The sequence below is a fragment of the Equus asinus genome, chromosome 25, assembly GCF_041296235.1.
Source record: "Equus asinus isolate D_3611 breed Donkey chromosome 25, EquAss-T2T_v2, whole genome shotgun sequence".
NCBI lineage: Eukaryota > Metazoa > Chordata > Mammalia > Perissodactyla > Equidae > Equus > Equus asinus.
The window spans coordinates 38,482,812-38,507,151 of record NC_091814.1 but is presented as its reverse complement, the minus strand read 5'-3'; the positions used below and the strand labels follow the sequence as shown (position 1 = coordinate 38,507,151).

The 24,340-nt window shown below is 40.4% G+C and overlaps 1 protein-coding gene and 1 long non-coding RNA gene across 4 annotated transcripts in view; one reads left to right on the top strand and one right to left on the bottom strand.

The window, feature by feature from the left end:
- Nucleotides 1-496: 496 nt before the first annotated feature.
- IVNS1ABP (influenza virus NS1A binding protein) lies at nt 497-21,929 on the bottom strand. Of its 2 annotated transcripts, none has more exons than XM_070497186.1 (15): nt 21,287-21,929; nt 15,423-15,650; nt 14,514-14,642; nt 14,126-14,295; nt 13,914-13,989; nt 11,952-12,125; nt 11,512-11,637; nt 10,053-10,160; nt 5,943-6,072; nt 5,483-5,707; nt 4,899-5,020; nt 4,680-4,806; nt 4,462-4,593; nt 4,176-4,349; nt 497-2,399 (listed from the first exon to the last, which is right to left on the bottom strand). In XM_070497186.1, the coding sequence occupies exons 3-15, from the start codon at nt 14,622-14,624 to the stop codon at nt 2,146-2,148; spliced, it is 1,929 nt and encodes a 642-aa protein (XP_070353287.1). In that variant the 5' UTR covers nt 14,625-14,642; nt 15,423-15,650; nt 21,287-21,929; the 3' UTR covers nt 497-2,145. The 2 variants fall into 2 exon arrangements, with proteins under 2 accessions (XP_070353287.1, XP_070353288.1); XM_070497187.1 differs by lacking the exon at nt 21,287-21,929 and adding an exon at nt 20,445-20,573.
- A 515-nt stretch (nt 21,930-22,444) lies between these two features.
- LOC123280528 (uncharacterized) overlaps nt 22,445-24,340 on the top strand; it is a 66,954-nt gene continuing 65,058 nt past the window's right edge. For both annotated transcript variants that reach the window (XR_011498100.1, XR_006519466.2), the window contains exon 1: nt 22,445-22,552. This is a non-coding gene — a long non-coding RNA (uncharacterized lncRNA). The remainder of the gene's footprint in view (nt 22,553-24,340) is intronic.

Sequence of the window (24,340 nt, the reverse complement as noted above, 5' to 3'; positions counted from 1 at the left end):
GGAAGGATTTTACCACTGTATCACAATCCCAAATCCAGGTTTTTTCCCCCTAAAGTATGATTATGTAAGGAATTCTAAAACATGTTGACTAATGGTAAAGTATATGACATAACAGAAGCCAAAACTCAAAACCCTACCTTGAAAGTCAGAATAAAAGAAAATTCATCTTGAGTATAAGTAATTCAAGTGGGTATACAGTGTTTTGCTACTGTTTGAGGAATCTAATGTTTTATGCATTATGACAATCGATTGCAGGAGTGGTTACTAACCAATACTATTTTCAAAACTACTCCAAAACTCATACTGATAAAGATCACTGAGAACTGCTTCCTTTGTGGAAGCTTCTTATATTCAAAACATACTTATAACATACTTTTAGCCATCAAACAAACTGTTTGGCATCAATGGGTAATACAGGGAAACTTTGACCCAAAGTATTCCCACATATTATTTGCATTAAGCATGTTATTTAGGAACTGAGAAGTGAGTTCAAGGATGTTACTGCTGTATCCCCAATTAAATTTTATTTCCTTGTGCTGAAGAGAACATACACAGATCATTTAAAAAAGTCATCATATTAGGCAAATTCAAAACTGCCAGCCTAGTTTTAGTCCAGAACCAAACCGGTGATAGATAAGGTCAGGAATAACACGGCCAACAGCTGAAATGATTTCCTTTTCTGATGGTTCTTTGTGGAACAGATGAGAGAAATAAAGTGTCAAAGTACCAGTGGAACATTTGGAGAAAATACCTAATTTTCTTCCTAACCCAAGTTAGCCAATGGATAGTCATCTTGTCCCAGCTGGCTCATCAGACTCCTGTGTGCTGCTGCTGCTGCTTTGAGAGAAAAAAACCTTACATCAGTCATTATTTCAGATGTAAGATGCCAGGTGAATATTCTCCCCAAACACCTTAAGCTTATCATTACTGAAAAAGAATTTTCCCCCCAAAACTTTTAGTAATGAATGAGTACACAAACAACATTTGGATATTAATCCCATGGTGTAAGGATTTCCTGCAAAGTACCTTTAATATGTTTGCATCAGCAGCAAGCATTAGGATGTGCTAATTTGGCACCATCAATTGTATGCGTAGCACTACACATTAGATACCAAGTCACCCCAGCCAATACTTATCCACATGAACAGAAAAACTGAACAAAACATAGTCTGATAAAGGCTACATTCATCAACCCAGTACAGTTTAATTTTTTCACAATCGAGGGCTGCCACTTAGGATTGTTTTGTTAATGATAAATAAAAACAGGCATTATTTAGAAGATAAAATACTTCACTGTTGTGTTATATATTAAGTGTCTTGCTATATAAAATATACCCTCCAGAAGTCAAAATATTTAAAATCAGTGTTTCAAATAAAAATCACAGCTATGTTACTGTTCAGCAACTCCATTCAAAGAAACATCGGTACTGCATTCTCAAAAAAAAAATTTGTAGCTGAGGCAAAAGCTTAGAAGTCTGCATTCTAGGCATATAAAAGAAACACCTCACTCTGCATACTTTAAGACTGCCACTCTGCTTCAGTAATTTGAATCTATCACATCTTACTTCAACAGGTAAAGCTCTCTGCTGAGAATATAAAAAGTTATAAAAAGGCAATCATAAAAGATTAAATCTTGGTAGGCATGTCAGCTTTAATAAAAACAAAAATAGTCATTGTCATCTAGTTAAATAAGTCTCTTGTTATAGAGTGTTCCAGTTATTGAAAAAGGGCCCTTAAAAAACCCAACTGCCTATATCTTAAAATCCTACCCCTCTTGCCCCATGATACACGTTTGAGGGAAGAGTTATTTAATGTGCAAACTGGCAAAACAAATGTGGAGGAGAGGGGGTTTCTTGAAATGGCGTGCCCAATCAAGTCTTGGTTTATTCTTTCACAATGTCAACTTCCAAAAAGTAAAATAACCAAAGTAATCCTAAAAGTACACAAAACAGAACTTCATCTTTGCATTCCTTTCCCAATAAACACAAAAAGTATGTACAGCATGTTTAATAATATGCAATATGCAAAAGCTTTGTGTTGCTGTTAGCAACATCTATGCCCACCCACCCTCCTTATTCACAAGTGTACCTCTACTAAACACAATTACATCACTAAGCCTGGTAGTTTGAAAGGGTCTTAAATTTGTTAAAACTGGAAAATCTTTGTATAGGGGCTCCACTCATTTGACTCAGAGTTATAGACTTCCACTGTATTCAGAAATTCATTGCCGTCAAATCCTCCCACTGCGTAGATGGTCTTCCCCACAGTTGCGATCCCAGCATTGCTCCTTGGTGAAGTCATGTTTCCCATCATCTTCCATTCGTTTCTAGTGGGATCATACATCTCCACACAACTGATGGCATGAGAACCATCAAAGCCACCACCTACGAACAGTTTTCCTAAAAGAGAAATGAGACAAGGTAAGTCAAGAAAGGTAAGGCAAAAAACCCCTAAACCTGTCTTTTGCTAAACTCAGTGGTTCTTCGTAGAAATGCCTGTTCTTCTGACAAAAAGTATTTATTAAATGCCTGCTAATGTGGCAAGCACTCTCTAGAAGCTGTGTTACAAATGGAACTGATAAAAACTCATTTGTACATGGAACTCAGGCAATTTAAAGGCGGGGGGCAGCATCTAACTAAAATGCAATTCTCACAACAATTCTATGTGGTAGCTGCTATTATTGTTGCTTCACAGATGAAGAAATAAGGCACAAAGATGTTGGAGAACTTGCCTAAAGACACAGCTGATAAGTGGCAAACCAAAATAGTTCTGTGTACTGGAAGTTCTGTATTAAAGAACTAAGAATCAAAAGAAGTTTTAGGAAAGCATATTTCAGTACAGAAATTTCTTCTTGGAAACAGACTAAAAGTTATGACTATTTTCAAATATACAGGCAGAGCACTTAGTAGTTAAATTATTTTCAAACAGATAAAATATTAGCGTTAAATACTCTATTGCTTAGAAAAAATTTTAGTACGAATTCTCAAATTCATTCTTTTCTCATCTGATTGTCACTTAACCTACCTGTATCCACGTATTTATAAAAGAACTGACAAAGCTCACAGTAGGCTGAAGGCTGCAGGCCAGTGGGCTACTTGCTGGCGTGTGTACATATATGCTTTCACCAGCTGGGCCACAAGCTTACTAAGATTCTGCTTTTTATAATTCAACAGTATGTAAACCAATAAAATGGATGTGAAAAGAAAGCTGTGTCTAAATAAAACTAAGTTGAATGATTCGGAAAGATTTGTTAACAATAGTCTAAAAGTTTCGCTTCAAATTAGGTACGGAGTGGACAATTAAAAAGACTAGATCTAGACGATCTGCACTTTTGTTTTACAAATCAAATTCCTGCTCTAAAGAACCTCAGACTTCAAGATGGAACATTATGAATATGGTTTATGGAAGAAAATGACTTAGAACTTCATTCAGTGAATCCATCAAAAAATTGTGAATTAATATGTTATAGGGGCAGGCCCGGTGGCATAGTGGTTAAATTCACATGTTCCACTTTGGCAGCCTGGGGTTCGCAGGTTTGGATCCCAGGCACAGACCTACATACCGCTCATCAAGCCACGCTGCCATGGCATCTCACATACAAAACAGGAAGACTGGCACAGATGTTAGCACAGGGACAATCTTCCTCAAGCAAAAAGAGCAAGATTGGCAATAGATGTTAGCTCAGGGCCAATCTTCCTCACCAAAAATAAATAAATAAATAGTTATATATCAAATACTGAGTCTCTGACTAGAAAAGACATTTCTAAAAGACAAACCACCAAGGCTTCAGAAAAGATGGCTGCTTCTGATTTCTTTTTTTTGCGTGTGAGGAAGATTTGCCCTGAGCTAACATCGTTGCCAATCTTCCTTTTTTTTTCCCACTAGAGCAGCATTTGCCTTGAGCCAATATCTGGGCCAGTCTTCCTCTACTATGTATGTGGGATGCCCCCACAGCATGGCTGACAAGTGGAGTAGGTCTGCACCCAAGACCCAAACCTGTGAACCAGGGCCACTGAAGCACAGCCAGTGGAACTTGAACCATGTGGCCAACGGGGCTGGCCCTGCTTCTATTTCTTAATTATACCAGTATATAGTTATCACTGACATTCTCTTGGAATTTCAGAAGAAACTCCTCCCATTACCTACTCCTCACCTCTCCAAATCCCAACACTCACCGTCAAGAACAGCTACTCCAGCTCCTCGCCTAGCCACGTTCATGGGCGCGATTAAAGTCCAGGTGTTATTTTCAGGATTGTAACGTTCTACTGTGTTCAGACAATTCCAAGACTCGGCACCTCCAATTATGTACAAATAGCCACCAAGCTCACAGACCGCAGACTGGTGTCTACCTGTAAAATCAAGTCAGACCGAAGTTCTAACTGTGCCTCCCAAACTCTAAGTGTGTACTACACATACTGCTGATTCAGACATCTTTAAAAACCTTATAAAAAATCAACTTACGAATGTTAAGAGGAGCACAGCTTGTCCACGACTTTGTTATGGGATCAAATACATCACAATTTTTCAGTCCTTTCTGACCATATGGATCAGAGCCCCCAATGATGTATAATTTCCCATTGAGAGCACATACTCCTATGTGAATATAAAATAAGGTTATATAATGATAACTTAATTATCATATTTAAATACTGATTGTCTCAGCGGGAAAGAAGTATCACCTGCATTACAACGGTTAGTTCTCAATTCTGGAACAGGAGTCCAGTCATCTATGTTCGGATCATACATCTCTCCACAGCTCAGGTCGTCTGAGTGGCCATTCGATCCTCCAACCACATACAGCTGGCCCTTTGCCAAAAGTGAGAGATTAGAACTTCCACCATTCTGGAGTTATGAGAAAAAGCATCGGGTTGCTGCTTCTTGCAACCCAATGTACTTACCATGAGTACAGCCATTTGAAATCGGGCTCTTGGTGTTCTCATGGGAGCCAGAAAGGACCAATGATCCGTATGTGGATCATAGCATTCAACCGTCCGAAGACATTCCTCTCTGTTATAGCCACCTAGTAAAAGAACCATAAAGTTTTATGTTTAAAATATTAAACTGGACCAGGGATTCTGGTCCAGAATGGTTTAAGTAATCTGCACAATGAGAAAAAGAAATTTTTATCTACCAACTTAGTAAGGCCCTATTAGTTGACGGTTTAACTAAGTGCTTATAACAGCTAAATAACAATAGCATCAGTATGAGTAAATTGCTTAGTCTTGGCTTGAAAATTAGAACAATTTATCCACTTTATAGTTTTTAAGAATTAGAAAGAGACATTAACTTGAGATTGGCAATTAAATAGTATTTACTTGTTATTTCTCTGTCTCAGAACATGGTAAAGTGGAATGCCAAGGAAGAAGGCATATTAAACCCTCTCTTTCAAAGTGTGCATGTCACAAGCAAGCATAAACATCCATTTAGAGGCTTAGCCAGTTGAAGGTTTCTGGTAAGAAGTCACTCCTCCTCCTGTTCTTACCTGCAGCTATGAGTTTGCCATTCATCTCTGCTGTCCCCAGACCAGACCGGGAGTACTGCATAGGAGACATGGGCTTTTCTATTAGCTCATCTGGTTGCAGCTCAAAGCTTAAACTTTTAATTAGTTTTGGAGTACTTGTTGGTGAGCTCTGTGGGCTGTTTCGCCCATGAAGAAAAATTACACAGAATATGCCATCCAGCACAGCCAGGCACAAGTAAGTGTTATCTGTAAGCACAAGAGTTCTATGTTTAAGATGCAATTATTATTACTTTTGGTTGCTGTGTGATCCTGACTTGGACTCCAGATTCCAGCTGGAACAACCTGCTATTCTCTTCCAAATTTAACTGCTTCTGAGTCTCTTCCTCAAGTAGTCAACTTAAAAGTATTAAATTGTTCCAATCAACACTCCTCTTAAAAAGTAAATAAACTGAAGATAATCTGACAAGTGTAACAGACTTACTTGAAGTCTTTTCCGAAGCAATGATTTTCCACTCATGCTTAGGGCTTTGTACTGTAGCATTTGGAGAAGAGAGACATCCAGTGGAACTGCTACTTATCTGCTTATGGCCATTCTCACGTGGTGGCTTTTTCTGCAAAATCAAAAGGTAGCTACAGAAACCTAGCCAAAGACCACACCTGGTGTACCCTTGTTCCTGAGCTAGTCCACAACACTGAGAAAACACTTAGTATCCTTCACCAATGTGTGAAATTTAGAGCATGCCTAAATTTAACACAAACCAACACTTTCCAACTGACACAAATTACTGGCATACTTCCATCTCCACATAATACAACTACACCTACACAGATAGCCTGGTCAGAAAAGGTTTAAACAATTAAAAGAACATGTTGTGGATCAAGTATCAGATAGCTCAATGGTGGGGGGATGGGGGGAACCCCCTCCCCATAATCCACATAAACTCACGTATTCTTGATATTAAGTATAGAATCTTCCAAAAGATGTTATAAATTTAAAACACCATGAATTAACTGAGAGAATACATTTAGCCCGTCTCCATGAAACTGTCAAACCTAACTAAATCATATGTACTAGTATCCTTGATAACAATGCCAGCAATAAGTGAGCAGAGAGATATTCATCCAGTTTCTCTGAAAGCATTTTACAGGAAAAAGCTGCCAGTACAAGAAACACTTGAAAGTCTATTTCTTTTGGACTATCTTATAGGTAATAGACCGGTTTTCTAGAAAAATAAAACTACATCCAAACACACACACACTAACCAAAATGTGACAATACTACTAAAACAACCATTCACAAAAGTAGAATACACAGGAACACTAAAAGAGGGAGAAATGGGCAAAGCTGCAAATTTTCAAATGACTATAAGAGAGTTACACTGTGTTCCCGTGCATGCGTTCCCTTTGATGGCTTCCTTCCAATTACTTTAGCCCTTGACACTTCCAAAGGATATGATCATATGGAATTGAAGAGTCAACTACCCAGAGAGGAACTGGCAAATGAACAGGTACCACCTTCAGAACCTGGCCACGCCTGCTCATCCACTTAGTTTGGTCCCCAGGGCCAGAGCCACATGGGTAGGTAAGGTATCTAATGGAAATTTGCTTCTAGTGCAACCAAAAGCCATGTAACAATAGAAAGAGATTTCAGTAGCTACTTAAAGCTGTGAAAAAACTATCAAGTTTCATTTGGGGCATTCAGCAAGTGTGGTTACAGCATATGTAGGCTATTTTGATAAAAGGCAGAGTACCATGTTAATGGTTATCAGTAAGTTCCATTTAGACATTTACTAGGCACTTTATTATTATTAGGCACTTTTCCCATCATCTCCTTGAATCCAGAGAGGTCAATATTACCTATCCCTTTTACAGATAAAAATACTGAAACTCAGAAGATATGCATTGCCTAAGGTAACACAACTAAAATAAAGATTAGGAATTCTGACTATAAAGCCACTCTTTTTATACTGTGACAGACTGTATCCTCTGCTACTAGGAATTACAAGGTCCATAAAACCTCATCCCAATCTGTGGGAAGAAGGGACCTAAAGTATCACAAATTGACAATGCTTACATTAAGAGCTTTTATCGCAGTAAGAAAACTGTTCTAATATACAGACTGTAATAGAGAGAAAATCAATGCGAAAGAGAAAAGCATGAGAACAATGAAGACTAGTGTTGTTATAGAACTAACAGGCCTTCTATTTATAGAAATGCTGGTTAACTCCTTTATATTCCTTCTGGAATTTTAAACAGAATCCTTTCCTCTCCCTTATCTTCAAACTTTCCCATACCAGCCGCTCCCACCCAGCCCACCCACTGGCCCACACTCTTTGCCTCTGGCTCCCCAGGGAGTAGTCTTTGGTGGCTCTTTCTTTTTCAGCCACCATCACTTCTCAAGCTAAAGGTTTCTTAATCTTAATACTGTGGAAATTATATCCACTAAAGGTTACAACACAATTTCCTTCTAACTGTCCCCCTACCTTTCTAATGCTTCTTCTCAGCCTCTTTGCCTATTCCTGAAGCCTAACGTGTCCCCTCATCCTTTTTACTTCATCTCTATCCATGGCACTGCCCCCTAATGAGTCACACACGTGAGAATCCTGCTCACTCTCAAATTCTTCCTTTTCTTTAATTTTCCTAATCTAAAGAATACTAAGGACTACAAACTCAACCTTTGTAACTACAAATGTCTAGAGTGCGCCCTTTCTTTCTTCTTCTTTCTTTCCTTCTTCTCCCCAAAGCCCCGTAGTACGTAGCTGTATATTTTAGTTGTAGATCCTTCCAGTTCTGCTATGTAGGACCCCACCCCAGCACAGCCCGATGAGCGGTGCTAGGTCCATGCCCAGGATCCGGACCAGTGAAACCCTGGGCCACTGAAGCTGAGTGCGTGCACCCAACCACTCGGCCACAGGGCTGGCCCTAGATTCTACCCTTTCTTCTTCATGCCCTTACATCAAGTCCTTATCATTTTTCACCTAAGTACTGCTTGTAATATCTACAAACTAGTCTCACAAGCATTAATCTACCCTCTGTACCTGGTTATAAAAACAGAAGAGTTTAATGCCATCATTTTATGAAGCAAAAAAACACAAATCAACTGGAATTCCATGACCCAGAGGCTGCCATCTGATAGTTAAGTTTGTCTAAAATACGATTAGTAAATGCACACATCTTTGCTGTATGGAAATGCCATAATTTAACCAATCCCCCTATTGTTGGACTATTGCCAAGTTTCTCACTATTACTATAGTTGTGAAATACTATACCTGTTCATATCACTCTACTTCTTTGTCTAAAATTCTTCGAAAATTATCCACTTGTAGGATAAAGTATAAGCCCCAATCAGGTGGCATTTACCTCCTTTCCCAGTCTCATGATCTGTAATTCAAGAGTATCATCCTTGCACAGGTATTCTTAGCTAAGTGACACAGTTCCCTCTCTGCTATGCAAACTTCTAAATCGTCAGACTGCTCCAATGTTGGCTCCTCTGTGAAATTTCTCTAGTTTCTCTCCTTTCAGCTCCGCTCTGGGCCCCGCTTTCTGCCTTTTGCAGATAGCTCTTACAAGGCTGTGTTGTTTTACCTCCTCCTGTAAGCTCTGGCAAACACAAACTGTCGCTTACATATTTTGTGTCCCCACATCTAACACCATGGTCTGCCATTTATCAGGCACTCAAACTTTGCTTGTTGAAAGAGTGCTTTAAAAAAATGTTAAGAGGGAAAATATTCTAAATGTTCAAAATGCACAAACATGAACAAAATTCTCAACTAACTCAAACCCAGAAACTTTGTGAAAATAAAGATGTTCAGCCACTGTTGCCACAGAACACCTGATAACATCACCACACAGGTTATTTCTGAGTCTGTCATTTACCTTCTACTTATTCAAGGAAAATACCTCTTCAACTGGGTCAACTCAGCCTACTTTATAGTTTATCCCTCACAAACACAATATTGAGCTAAAGGACAAACAGGAAGAATACACACTGTATGACCATTTAAATAAATTTCAAACAGGCAAACGAATCCATTGTTTCAGAAGCTGGGTTAATGGCTCCCTGTGAGGTAGTGCAGGGCAGTGACTGGGTAGGGGCAAGAGGAAGGCTTCCATGACGCCAGAAATCTTCTTCTTGACCCGGCTAGTGTTTAAACTAGTGGTTTCACTATGTCACACTTAGGATTTGTGCATTTTTCTCTATGTTACTTGTCCATAAACCTAAAAAGTTTATACCTGAGATTTAAAAAAAATTGGGTCTAACAGTTTTTCCTGTTGCAAGCAACCATTTTTTGTAATCTAACCAAAATAACAATTTCCACATTGCTTCATCTTATTGGCTTTTTTTCTTACTACTTGTAAATCCCATTTTATTGAGAAAAAAATCTAAATGGGTTTCCTAATTTGTTGATTTTTATGTGGCAAAATGGTAGTAACTCTAAGAAACATTTGCTCGTTTTCTCCCGAAAATGTTTCTATCCAGTTACCAAAGAAAGTCTTCCACTTTCCTTTATTAAAGGAAAATTTCAGTCCACTATATAAAATGCTCTAATCAAATTTTAACCTGAGGTTACCTCAGATGTGCATTGTGTACCTGCACAAACTGAATGTGGTCATCATCACTGCCAAACACCTCAGCCTGTCCATCTAGTGGGTTCCCATCAAGCAGCTTGTGATCAGCTGAGTAGTACAAGGTTTGAACCTGCAAAACAGCAACAGAACACCCATGTGGCTACCGTCTCCATGGCTACTCCACTAGAATGCAGATCACACAAACGCCTCAAGGTAACCTCCAGTGTGCTTCTTGAGCTTCTTGACATCTTACTCTGGCAGGATCCCGAAGTAAAGGAAATACATGTCATGGTTGTAAAAATTTTAAAAACAAAAATACAATACAAAATCTTCTAACACTGGCTGAAGAGTCCTTGGCTTGACTGGCTTGAAAGAAATCTTCATTTTTTCATAGCTTCTATTATAAAGCATTAAGAAAAAAAGGCACTGGTACAATATATAGGCTCTTAAAGAATATACATATTTACACTAAAATACTGAATGTGGTTTACACCTTTGAAGAAAAGTGGTCTGATTTGCATAAACATATTTCTGTCCTATGGGTCATGTCAAGAAATACACAAAAACAAATGCAAAAATTCAAACAAGCTATAGAGATACCTCCCTTAAGAGATGCAAATACATGGCTAATGCATCTGACTTTCAAGTGGGAAACCATACAGAACTGAAAGATCACCTGTTAGCCTCCTTAGAACATAATGATAACAGTATTGTTCAAGGGCTAACAGATTTCATAAACTTTTAGTGAATCCGAAAGGCTTTAGTGGAGTGATAACTCAAGGTCACTACACTGCTCCGTCTGCATCTGTTTAACTCCATTTAACCATTTCTCCCTCATTTTTCTTGTGTATTTTTTAAAAGTAGCCCAAACTAAGTGAGTGACTACATGTATGAACAACACCATTGAAAAACACAAAGCTTTAAAGATAGGAATCCTGTAAAGGAGTAAACACCATTAAATCATCATCGTTCTCTGCCCACAGCGGATTTTTCTTAGGAGAACTGGGGCAGGACTGCTGCTTCTTTACGTGTCAATACACTTGAGGTTTCTTCTTGTTTCTTCAGTCTTGGGTATCCTAGTTTTGTTAATAAACCTATGGGGAGATAAATCAATGGGGAGGAACAACCATTAGAAGCTTTTACCTACTTGTCAAATTTAAAGCAAAAACCTGTGAAGAAAAATTAAGAATCTAAGAAAATTTCAGTACCACCTCCCATTTCTAAAGCAAATTACATGCTACTTTAAAGAAAGTTAACAGCACATAATAAGCAAAGAAATAAAAAAAGAAAAGCAGAAGACCAAACTGAACAGTTCATTCAGCTCACCTGGACACCCCCCCTGTTTCTCAGCTTAGGGGTACCTATAGCAAAATTTAAATTCTTTAGGGTCATGGTTATAAAATAAAAGTGAAAGGGAATCCTTCATGTCATAGCAAAATAACTTTTAAGAACTGTTGAATCCCATTTACTTTAAAACTAACCTCTTCCATCAGCTCTTCCAGTCTGTCTCCATTCTCCCAGATGCTACGCTGCACCCAGTTGATTACCTTTGTATACAATTTGCCATTGCTGGGCAAGCAAACATTATCTTCAAGCATTACCTCCAACTATAGTGGGGAAAAAACAATGACACACGAATCAGTGTTGAGCCTCTAATTCTCAGCTTAATTCTCTATTTCATAACAAAGCTGTCATAGATACCCAACTGCAGTCCATACATTTACTCTAATTTGTAAGGAAATCAAGAGCCAAAAACAAAGAAAATAAATGAACTGGTAGCCAAGAAACCATTACACTGCTAAAAATAATTTCATCCAAATTATTGTCTCTTGCATAACCATTACTCACTTGCTTGAAACGTGGACAAAGATTCTGTGCCTGGAACTAAGGAGTATGTGTCTTTAGAGATTTTACTCCTTACCTTTAGTCGTGGAAGTTTAAGAAACTCTTCCTCTTCTGAAATTTGTAACAAATGCTCCTGAATATAAGCATCAACCTTATTCAACAAACGGGAGTCTCCCATACAACTTGCAAAATTTCGGTAAGAGATGCAGCTGGTCACATCCATTCTAGATAGTAAATAATCACCACAAACCTTGGGAAAGAAATATACGAGTGCCAACACTTACATATATTTTATTTAACAAATATTTAATATTCAATGTATAAGCACTGTGTGAAGACATAAAGATGAATCAAAAATCACTGCTTTAACACAGTGGGAAGAACACATATATACACACAATAAACGTCAACAACTGCCATACAAATGTGTAAGCTGTTTAAGATGCCACAAACTGATAATACCTAGGAAATGTTCAGACAGTATTTCCAACTAGATAATTAGATAAGGCTTCATAAAGGCAATATACGAACTGGGCTTTACAGGAGACGTGATGATGTTGAATGGAAGTAGGGAAGATGTTGTAAATAATTTAGTTTGGCTGGAGGAAAAAATAAGACAATTAGGAAATAATTTTGGAAAAATACAACTACATTAGAGAGAACCTGGAATGCTAACCTGAGAGATGTGTGCTATAAACCTTAGAAGGATTTTTACACAGGAATGATGTTAGAAGACGGCCAGGAAACTTTTTCTTAAAGAGTCAGATCGTAAGTGTTTTAGGTTTGTGAGCCATACCGCCTCTGTCACAACTACAGTCATGCGCCACAGAATGACGTTTCAGTCAGTGACAGACTACATATATGATGGTGGTCCCCTAAGATGTGTGCCAATAACCTAGGTGTGTAGCAGGCTATGCCATCTAGGTTTGTGTAAGTACCGTAGGGGAGGAAGAAATTTTCCTCTATCCTCCTAGTCCTTCTGGCTGGCCTAAGAATTAACTTGACATGAGACAGAATAACAGGAGAAAAACAAAAGTTTAATAACATGTATATATGGGAGAAACCCAGGAAAACTGATTAACTCCCCAAAATGGCCGAAGTCCCTCCCTAAACTACTATCCTTGGCTAAAGACAAAAGATGTCGAGGGTAGAGAGTCAGGGACTTCAAAGGAAGGAAGGCAGTTCAAAGGCAGGTGAGAAGGGGTGAACACTTGGAAAACAAGTATTTGGCCACAGAGAAACAGAAGAACACAGAGGGGAGCCCAAAAGACAGGCTTTTCTAGGCTCCTCCCTGTCTACCACCCAGTTCACATTGTGCTACTTGCTTCCTGAGACAGATTTTTCCATCTGAAGTCGTTTAGGCAGTTAAGGGGGAGGTAACAAAAACTTTGAGACTGTTTCTTTTGGTCACACAACAAAACTGCATAATGATGCATGCATTTCTTGCAACACATCCCCATCATTAAGCAATGCATGACGGTACTCAACTGTCACTGTAGGTGGAAAGCAGCCATAGACCATATGTAAATGAAAACTGTATTCCAATAAAACTTCATAAAAACAGGCAGCTGGCATGAGGCTTCCAATTAACGGACCCCCAAGCATTAGAGGATTAAATGCTTTTTTCCCTATGAATTATTAAGCACTTCTCAATGGCATTAAATTCTAGAAGGAACACTTTTAAAGAGGAACCCAGAAGTATAGAAGAACAGAGAATTGAGGATATGTTACATGAACTGTTGAGGAAAACAGGAATATTTTAATTCATGCTCTCAGAGACTGACACAGCCACTCTGCCACAGGAGACTATTGAAAGAGCAAGATTTTAGCCCAAATTATCTGGAAGGAAGTGTGACCTTGCCACATTACTATAGCTAAACAGTTAAAATACATAACGTCGTCAGTTCTCTAGTGGAAAAAGAAACATTTCCAAGTTTTTGAGACTAACAAACGTCTTATGACAAATTAGGCATTCTAATCATATAAAATAAGACTTGCTAGTAATAGTGCTCCTTGTATATTACTTCTGGTACTCTACCTGCTTTACTCGGTCCATTTTCAGCTTTTTTGCTGCAGAATAAACATCTTTTACTAATTCCTTATCGGCTTTCAACCTATTAAGAAAAAAGTTCTTTATCATTTATGATACCAAGGCCTCAAAACACAGATACTTAATTTAAATAAATTTAGGAAGACTTGGAATTTCCTGATGACATTCCCTAATTATATGATTTACTTCAAAGTACTTACTGAGCAGTGTAGGCATAATTCAACAAGACTTCAACAGCTTCCGGATTGAGATCATCAAATTTAACGTGAGAAACTCCATGAGGATCACTATCACTATTAAAGATTTCAAATAAATAGGGACTACAGCAAGCCAGGACTGCTCTGTGTGCCAGCATCTCGTGGCCACAGACCTGAAATTATGAGGAATTAAAATTAGAAGTATTGTGGACTATTTCTCTAGCTAATTACTACATCAGATCCTTTATCTTACATTACTAGGTAAATCATTCTTTTTGAAAGTCATTTCCATTAAATGCTCCCCATGAAAAAGAAAATAAGCAAATCCAAGCACTATGACTTTTAGTAATAAAAGATCAATTCTGTAAGTTTCCAATTAAGTTTTAAATACCTGAAGTCGAACATCACAGAACTGGCCACTTTTCCTCAGGGCATTTAATTTGGCAACAGAAGACTCAATGAAATTTTCATCTTCAAACATTAAATATCCGTTGGGAATCATTTTTCCTTAGAAATTTGGCTGAAGGGCAGAAAGAAACCCAAGTTATTTTACTTGTGAACAGAGAGTTTTATAATTATATTTTAAAGAGATATACGATACTTTTATTTTCAAATTCCAGCCTATCAACAGCACACAAAAATTTTATCTCACAAAAACAATGCTGAAGCAACACTGGGACTGAATGTCTTTGTCCCCCTGTCCTTCAGTTATGAGTCTTTTGACTCATACAGCAGTGGGTATCTCAACACTTTCGGCCAGGTTTCCACGCCTATTAGCACAGTCACTGTGAAGGCAAAGAAATGTAAACCCAGCCCTGCCCAAACGCACACAATGAGCAACCAAAAAGCCTGGAAGGATGTGCAGTGGTCATCATGTATGGGTTTCCTTGGATGTGGGCTGCTGTCATTCTTTACTCACAAACAAGACTGACAGATAGGATGAACTTAAACTCTGTTCCCTTTGCAAGTTTCATATATTTTAAATCACTTATCTTCTAAGAATACATGATAGAAATTTATGTTCTTTTAAAAGATTTTCCATTTCATCTTTACTTATGAACAACTGAGTAACGGCTACACAACATACATCATTAAAAAGCAGTAGTGAGATTTCAGTTTCAAGTAACTAATTTATTTAAATTCAAAATAGTTTACAGAAAAGAAAAAATAGGAAAATGTTTTTTCTGCAAATGATTACTGACTTCTCTGCCTTTTAAAAAAAGGCTGTTAGTGTACTCAGCACACTCTTCAGAAAAACAATGTGTCTCAATGCTGCACTGGGCACTGAGTATTCACTTACCTGTTATACTGGTGAGAAATGTATTTCAGGGATGTCTTAAATAATCCAAGGAAAAAGGAGTGTAAAACTCAGTACTTCGTTGCGGTATGAAGACTGGTGGTTGAGGTGAAGGCAGAGGTGTCTTCAGCTTTAACGGTGATCCCAAAACTATCAGGCTTGAAAATGATGTAATCAAGTCCTTAAAAGCTATAGACACGAACTTCTTCTGTGATAATCATGCATCATAATCTGTAACATCAACAAAGTTTAGATATTCAGAATGATCAAAGATTGTCATTGATCTAGGTAGATCAGATCATGCAAAGTAAGTCCTTGAAGAGATTTTGAGTTTACCTCAAAATGCATTTATACATAAAAATTTTTCATTTAACCTGCAACTACTCAGGTGATCAAAAAAAAAAATCCTTCCCCAGAAGGCAGGCGCTAATAACGTTTATCATTCAAGTGAGATACACAAGAACAAGATTAGAGAACAAATATAAACACTGGTTAACTCTAATATTCTTTACTATTAGATTGCAACTAATATACAAACATGTGATCTGTTTCACCAGCCAGCAAGCAACTTTTGGGCATTATTCCCAGACACGTATACAATGTTACAATCAAACCAGATACACTGTTCCCCAAAATGTGGTGTTCTCTTTTCTTGGAACACTCTTAGTCCAACCTCTGCCAGATGAAATTTGACCTCCACAGAGCCCCTGCCAAAAGCTGCCCGCCATCCCCCATGAGAAGTAGTTTCTCTCCGTCCTCTACATACTGAACCCTCTCTGAAAGTATGTAATATTCCAGCTGGTGTGTTCTGGGTTGTTTCTGTAGACCTGCTTTATCTTTATCTTCCTTGCTTCAAGGTCCCTGAAGGCAGAGCCTCTGTCTTGTGCATCTATGTATCCATCCCATTTCCCCCCTAGCAAAACAACTGGCCTAGAAACTTGAATATAAAAATGAGTAATTTGTTAAAATGAACTAAACAAACAAAAGGGAAAATACTGATGCCTGTGCTTTGCATGATCATCTTCCTCATAAACAGTAATAAACTACCAATGGAACAATTCTGGTTCAAACCAAGTCTTCAAGGTAAGCATATTGAGTCCTCTTACCTATTCTTTCCCATGCCATCAACTACAAGTGTCAAATTCAGGTGGTAGGTATTTTTTTTAATCACCTGAACTGCTATCACACCACTGCCAAATTCAGGAAATCAGTACTAAATAAATTATTTGAAAGATGAGCATACTTTTTAAAATGGACATCTTAAAATTACAAAGATTTTCCTGATATACATGAATCAAACCCACAAATCTAAATCTAATGATTATGTTAAGGTGAACAACCACTGAAGGCTGGTCCAGTTCTACTGCAACAAACAACAGTTAAGTTCAACACGTGCACAATCTGAAAGAGAACTGGGTCCCATATGCCCTAACTGGTTTCTCCATGACTTAGGTTTTATTTCAAGGAAACCTGAGTATTCTGACTCAGGTTGTCAGTACTTACCACTGCAGTGAAACAATATCATACCATTATGTAATATTAATTTCCTCTGCTCTCCACTTGCATCTAGATTAGATAATTCAGCTTTTCTTAAGAAACTAGTTCTAACAAAACAAACATTTTCCAGGTAACACACAATTCTGCGTACACAGAGAGAACACACTATCCTAAAGAAACCTTCATACATTTTCAACCAAGACCCAGTTCAAATTGAGAAAAACTTTGCATATATGGTATATGCTGGGGTGGCCAATCCACAGGCACAGTTGGTAACGCTTTACTTCAGTCTCATTAGCTGCGCATAAAACAAGGATGAAAGGAGGGGAACCCACCATGCAAATTACATTGTTATGATTAAAAAGTATCCTTTGAAAAACCAAAAACATTATCATATGGAGATTTATAAATGTTTTAAACTTTGACTCGTTTTATTCAGCATTTATTTGTAAACTAGCCTTGAGCTAATCAAGAATAAAAATGGCATCTATTCATATTTGATAAATTGGAAGTTCTACCTTATATTTATCTTGGGGAAAACAACAGCAGCAGCTGATTAAAATCACTGCAGTTCTTTGGGAGAAAACACTGGAGAATTTTTGGAGCAACTCATGGCACACAAATTTGTACAATATTAGTTTTGCCATAGACTGAGTTCTACTAAATTTAGTACTTGCTGACTTTCAGTACACGAAGGTCTTAATATGAACCTCATCTCTTTCCTGTCTACTGATTAGTACAACTCTACTTGATTTTAAAAGCTAGTCCAAGTCCACTGACATTTAAGTTAATGCAGCAAACTTACTTTATTCAATTACTGTCCTCATATACAGTATGTCCCTACTCTCACCCACCCCTCAAGTTGGAGGAGGTCGTATCAACTTCTGTCAGCAAAATTATGTCTTTGGAAGTTCACATTCACTTTCACTAAAGTAAGCTTGGGCAAACTGAGTGTTTTAAACTACTCCAAAAATTCACAGAAGATCTTAGTTTGGTCTATGAAACTCAAGCTCAATAACTGGTAGAATAAAAATGCAAGGAGAATTTTTTTTCTTTGAAAAGCCAAACCAAACGCTCCGACATCTGAGAGTTATATGAGTCTAAAACTTAGAATTTTGTTTAACATTTAAAATATACATTCCACTAGTCCACTAAAACTAAAACAAATCAAATACAATACATCCCGGTAAATATACTTCAGTGTTTAATATGGCCAGTGAAAGGAAAGAGAGACAGAAGACTCATAAATGAGTAATAACACTACTTTAGGAACATCCAGAAGTTCACAGATTACCACAACCCCCAAAAAGATGATTTTAAGGGAAACAGAATTCAACAGGTCTTATCAAAGAGTTGTAAAAAAGGTAGGCACAATATGGCCTCCTCCAAAATTCTTCTCAGGCCTTCAGTAAGAGCAAGATAAAACGTTATCATCAAACTTTCAAGGCATCCTTAAAACCTCAAGGCAAATTACAAGTATTATTTAGGCTTCAAGGCAATCTTTTGAGGGCAGCCGACTCACACAAAATAGCAGTCAACTCCATTCTTAAAGGACAGACTTCATAAGAATACAAAGTAAATCAATGAATCTTTTTAAAACTAGAAGTTACAGATTCCCAATGTCACCTCTGAAACGACTATCACCATTCATCTCTCTCACTCGCTCCACACTTTTAACCTCATTGTGCTGTAGTTCTTTCATCCCACAAGCATTTGCGGCACCAAACATATGGCAGGCACAATTTGGAATGAAATGCTCATAACACAATGGAGTTGACTCCATTCCCCAGCCTTGAATGCAGATGAATGAGAACGATGGATAACCCAAGCAGTGAAAATAGCCCAAACAAAAGGGGAAAAAGGTATGAGAGCACACATATTCCAGAAACGGCAGCTATTTCTGTTTCAATAGGTTGTAGTTTGCAGGATGCATATGGTAAATAGTGGAAGAGGAAGTAAGAGACATCAATGCTAAGGTTTAAACAATGCTGGAGAGCAAAAAAGGATTTTAGCAAGGAGGTGCATAGGACACTAGCAGAAATGTGAGGGATGGTCTGGAGGAACAGGTAAAACATGGAAGCAGGGAAATGAAGTAAAGATATTACATACGCTTACTTATCCTAACTAAGGCAGTAAGGATATTTTAGCTTGAATATGTGGCATCATTATCAAAATTAGAATTCCGAAACGCATAAGAGAGCCACTTTTAGTTTGCTACATGCTAAAAGTTAGGAATGAAGGAAAAAGAGGAATTTGCTTTGGGATATTGTAATGCTGAGGTACCTGCTGGGCAAAACTATAAGAATACTGATCCAGGTATAAGTTTAGAAATCATTTACAAGGTGGTAATTAAAGTTTACGAGTGAAGATAAGCATGTATTTTCTGTGGTTCTAAGAAAAACCCAGAAATCACTCCCTTATTCATAATTACTCCATTTACATTCTCCATAGAGCACAAGGTGGGAGGATCCCCAAACTTTAAGAATCCTTTATGTAGATTTGACAGTATGATCGTACTGTCGAAAAGTCAATGAAATGAGTTTTTGGGGTACTTCATCTCAGAGTCAATGATTAAGACATTTCTCTAACAGGAAAACATTTTACATTAAAAAAAACACTTTTTTGCTAAACTGAATTCAACTGCCACCTAAAATATCCTTCAAGCAAGAAAAACAAAACCCTACACCAAAGTAAGTAGCCAAAAAGACACTAATTTACAACAAAACCCAAAACTTGAAATTCTTTGATTTGGGGGAAAAGTTAGAAAAGCAGAACTACAAATTAAGATAAATTAAGAAAATAATATCCATTAGTTAACTATAGAGGTTTCATCTATTAGGAAAATACAGAGGAAAACCATTCTGGGTCTCTTTTCGGTCAGTGGATCTACTCTGGTTTTACCTCCAGCTACCAAATTACCAAATTACATTTGATAAGTAGCATACTCAATCCAATTTTAAATAGCCAGTGTTTGCCTCACCTCCAGATATACAAATACAACTGCTCCTTCAGCATCTTTAAGACAGAACTTTCAGCAGGATTATGCTTAAAGCTATTCATTAGTATTTTGTTATCCTTAAATCAACCGCCGGTGCTACAATTACTAAAAGAAAATATGGCTTCTGGTAGTCTAGTCCGTGCTGTAGTTGTTCATCTGTTACGAGTAGTACTAGGCTTTCAGAGCTGTTATTTACTACTAGACAGAAGATCACCACACACAAGTCCTCAAACAACAGCTTGATGCCAGGGTGTTCTAATCTTCCATCACTGACAACAGACATTAGGAAACAAAAATGCGCCCTTTAGGCAGCTGACTTCTACTTGCTATAGTTTTTGAAACGTCAGCTGTCTCGGACAAAAGATCTGTCTACTACGTATGGAGAAAAAGTAGATCTATTGCTAAAATATTTGTGGTTCAAGTTTCCCTACGTTCAACACTCCATCAGATACCGCCTGATCCCTTCCTACCTTCAGGAGTTTCTACCCAGAGACCCTTTGCAAGATACGAAGGACAGAAAAAGAGCAAACCTCTCCGCTGATTTCTTTTGTATTAAAAAAAAAAAAAAAAAAAAAGCGGCGAGCGCCGCAGAGTGACCGTCTGGAGAGCCGCGCAGCCCCAGCCTCCCTCCCCGCGCGGCGGGTCGGCGCGCGCTCCGAGGGCCAGGAGTCGAGAAGCCCAGCGCCCGCACACCCCCGCCCGGGATTGGCCCGCCCCGCAGTCATTCAGCGCCGACACGTCAGGACAGCCGCTCCCTCCCTCCTCCCGCCCCCTTCTCCCCGCGCTTGGCAAGAAAAGCGGGCAACGTGGAGCGGGAACAAAGGACCCCGCGGCCCCCGGCTATCGGGGATGCGGTGCTGCCCCCCTCCAAGCTGGAGCCCCGATGCGGCCCGGGGCCGGCTCCCCGCCCACACGCGCCGGGGCCCGGGAGGTCTCACGGAGTGGAGTCCAGAGCCCGGGCGGACCCACACACGAGGCGTCGGTCCCTGACAGCGGGAACCGAGATTCCCGCGCCCTCCTTCCTGCAGGTCGTCCCAGCCCCGCGGCGCCCGGTCCCCGGCCCCCGAGGAGCCCTCAAGCAAAAACTTCCCCTTCTTCCCGCCTGGCTCCCCCTGCCCCAGCGGAGAGAGGGGACGCGAGCCCGAGCGCGCTCCGAGGCGACCGGCACCCGCCCTCAGCCGCCAACGCGACCCGGCAACCATGGCAGCGCCGGGAGCGCGGGGCCCGCGCGGCGCCGGCTCCTCGTCCCCAGAGAGCGGCGGCGGCGGCGGCTTGGGGCGTCCTCCCCCCGGCGCCAGGACAGCGCTCCGCGCCTCCCACCCTGTCCCCGACCCCCGCTCGCCATTCCTCAGCTCGAACCAGCGCGTAATACCTGGTTCATCTCTAAAGAGATGGAAAAACTCATCTCTGGAGCTTCGACGGGGAGAAGGAAGCGGGCGGGAATCGGCCCAACGAAAAGCGCCTCGAGGCGGCGGAGTGCGGGAGTGACCGAGCGGCAGGGCGAGCGGTCAGCCCGCAGAGGCTGCGAGGAGGCGGGAGCGCCACCGAGGGTTCGCGGGGACTCGCTCGCTCGCTGGCACAGCCGCGCCAAAGCAGCAGGCGGAGAAACTGCCCAGCAGCTGGCAGCGACCGACCTCCACGCGCGTCCCGGAGACACTGCCGCTGCCGCCGCCCGCTCGCGCCGCACCCCCTCGCACGTCACCACGTGCGCCGCCGCCGCCGTCGCCGCCGCCAACGCCTCCCAGACGCTTCCGGCTCGAGTCCGTCCGCGAATCACAGGCGAGGACCAGAAAGATATCGCGCGCGGCCCCGCCCCCGCGCGCGACCACGCCCCTTCTCGCCCCGCCCTGCCCCGCCCTTCTTCTTCTTCTCTGGTTCCTTACTGCACCGCTCAACTAGGTCAACGCAAGGTGATCTCCGGGAGAGAGGCAGTGCTCTGAGCGCGCCACCTTTTACGTGTCGCGCCGTCGTCCCTCCTTCCCTCGCCCCGCACCCTCGCCTCGCCCTTTCGGACTGTCCGGGAACTGGTTCCCTCCAGCCGCCCTCACCTGTTCTGCCTCCCCCTGGAGGCATAACAGTTAGAGAGATCAGTCGTGGGAGATTAGATTTCTCGGCGTCAAACTTCCATCTAGGCAACCGCCCTAGGCTGGAGCTGGCCTCTCAGTCGACCTTACCTTTGTTGGAGGGTGGTGGTGTGCGGGGGGGGCAGGCGTGGAGATTGTGAGGAACGGGAGAGGCGAGCTGAGAGAAGGGGCGAGAGGCTACAGTAACTTAGAAAAAGCAATTGGAGGGGTCAAAGAAGGCGTATTTGACATTAGTGTTGCTATAAAAACCTGTTTACTACTACTTCTCGTCCCCCGGACTTCTGTTTGGTCTGAGTGCAGCTCTCCTCTCGGAGACACTGAGTCAGTACATTGCTGGTCTTGCCCTCTTTTGGAAAAAGAAAATAGCCTTGAGGATTCGTAGTCCCTATCCAAACCTCCTGGGGCCTTTTAAACCAGGTGCCAAGCTGAATTGTCCACCGCACCACCTTGCCCGCAGGAGGCAAGCTGTTTAGGGGAAGCATGGCGTGTGCTGGGCGCTGACAGCGACTTCGTGTGACTCTGAAGGGCACGCTGGAAAGTTTCCTAGATTGAAGGTGAGGGGATTTAGTGAGGTAAAATTGTTTAGGGTTTGGCAAAGGCTTCCGGGTTAATATCCTGTTAGCTTATCCCGATTCGGGGAGGGCACTTAAGTAGTTCAGGCCTAACCTTGTTTGTATTTGATCAGTCAGATTAATTGGTAGGAGTTCTCTGTCATGCTTCCTACCATTCTTTATCATTACCTATCCAGTTTATGCTTATAGGAGCAGGAAATATAAATGTTGGGGCCCTTCATCTGCAATAGAAGCTTTACAATTCTTACTCTAAAATCTAGAGGCAAGGAGACTTCTTTCCTCCCCTGCACCCCAATTTAATTGTGGTAGGAAACAGGAACTAGGATATCTATTAGTATGATTCTTATATGTTTCTTGAGAAAAAGACTGACATTTGCCACTGGGCTCTTGTTTTTGTCTTCTGATAATAACAGTATTCACTTTTATTGCAAATGAAACTATTACAGTGCATACCTTTTAAATTCTTTTAATACCAAGGGCTTCATCCTTCCAGTGAGAGAGTATGATCTGCCCACTTCAGGTAGGCACATGACTGTGTGGCCTGCTGGAGACGTGGTCCCACTTGCTGTACTCTAAATAGTGCCTTTGTGACCTGAAACAGTCAACACTTTTCTTAAAGCTACAGTGTAGATTAGTCAATGCATTTTTACTTTGTATGGAATTTCACATTTACATATTACCTTCTCTATGAATAATGGCATAATTTACATTCCATTTGTTTTCCAGATAACTCCTCTCCAAGTGCTATATATAATCCAGGTAAAAACTTGAAAATGGAACGTGGTGGGCAATTTCAACCTTACAAAGTAACAATTATGTTATAAAATTTTGCTCTTAATATTTAAATTAGACAAGATATATTGGGAGAGTGCTTAATAAAAATAAAAACTATCAACTCCTTGAGTACTTATTCTGTCTCAGGCACTGCAAAAGATAAATTAGGAATTGGTGCCAATCTGCTATTCTTCCATTTTCCTCTCTGATCCTCTTTAAAATTTTGTCCCAGACCTGAACTCAGACTTGTATTTTCTTGTCTATGTGTTAGTTTGTTAGGTCTGCTGTAATAAAGTACCACAGCTGAGTGGCTAAAACAACAGAAATTGAGTGTCTCACGGTTCTCTGGCTAGAAGCACCAGATCAAGGTGTCTGCAGGGCTGTGGTCCCCCTGTAGGTGCTAGGGAGGGATCTGTTCCAGCCCTCTCTTCTAGCTTCTGATAGTTCCTTGGCTTGTGGCAGCATAGCTCCAAATCTTTACATGGCGTTCTCCATGTGTCCCTGTCTGTGTGTCCAAATTTTCCCTTTTTATAAGGACACCAGTCTTATTGGATTAGGGGCCCACTCTTTTTCCAAATAAGGTCATGTGTTGAGATACTGAGGGTTAGGACTTTTAACGTATAAATTTTGGAGGTGACATAATTTAACTCATAACACTTCAGTGTTTCTCAAGTTTGGTCCACTGACTACATTCGTCAGAATCACCTGGATGTTATTAGAAAGACAAGTCCCTAGGTTTCACCCTAGACTAGTGATTCTCAAGGGAGAGGAGTGACTTTTGCCCCCAGGGACATTTGGCAATCTCTGGAAACAAGACTAAGGGAGGGGTGCTACTGATACATAGTAGGCCTGAATGCTGCTAGATATCCTGCAATGCACAGGACAGTCACCCACACAAAAAACGATCCCACCCAAAATGTCAGTAGTGACAAGATTGAGAAACCCTGCTGTAGAACTGGGCCTGGAAATCTGCATTTTGACAAGCACCCCAACGAC

Bases quoted from the DNA above. Each gene is read 5' to 3' on its own strand.
- IVNS1ABP (XM_070497186.1), bottom strand. From the start codon at position 14,624: ATGATTCCCAACGGATATTTAATGTTTGAAGATGAAAATTTCATTGAG. The intron at 13,990-14,125 runs GTAAGTACTTTG...TTTTCTTAATAG, and splicing joins AATTATGCCTACACTGCTCA to GTTGAAAGCCGATAAGGAAT. The intron at 4,350-4,461 runs GTAAGTTGATTT...TTGATTTTACAG, and splicing joins CTGTGCTCCTCTTAACATTC to GTAGACACCAGTCTGCGGTC.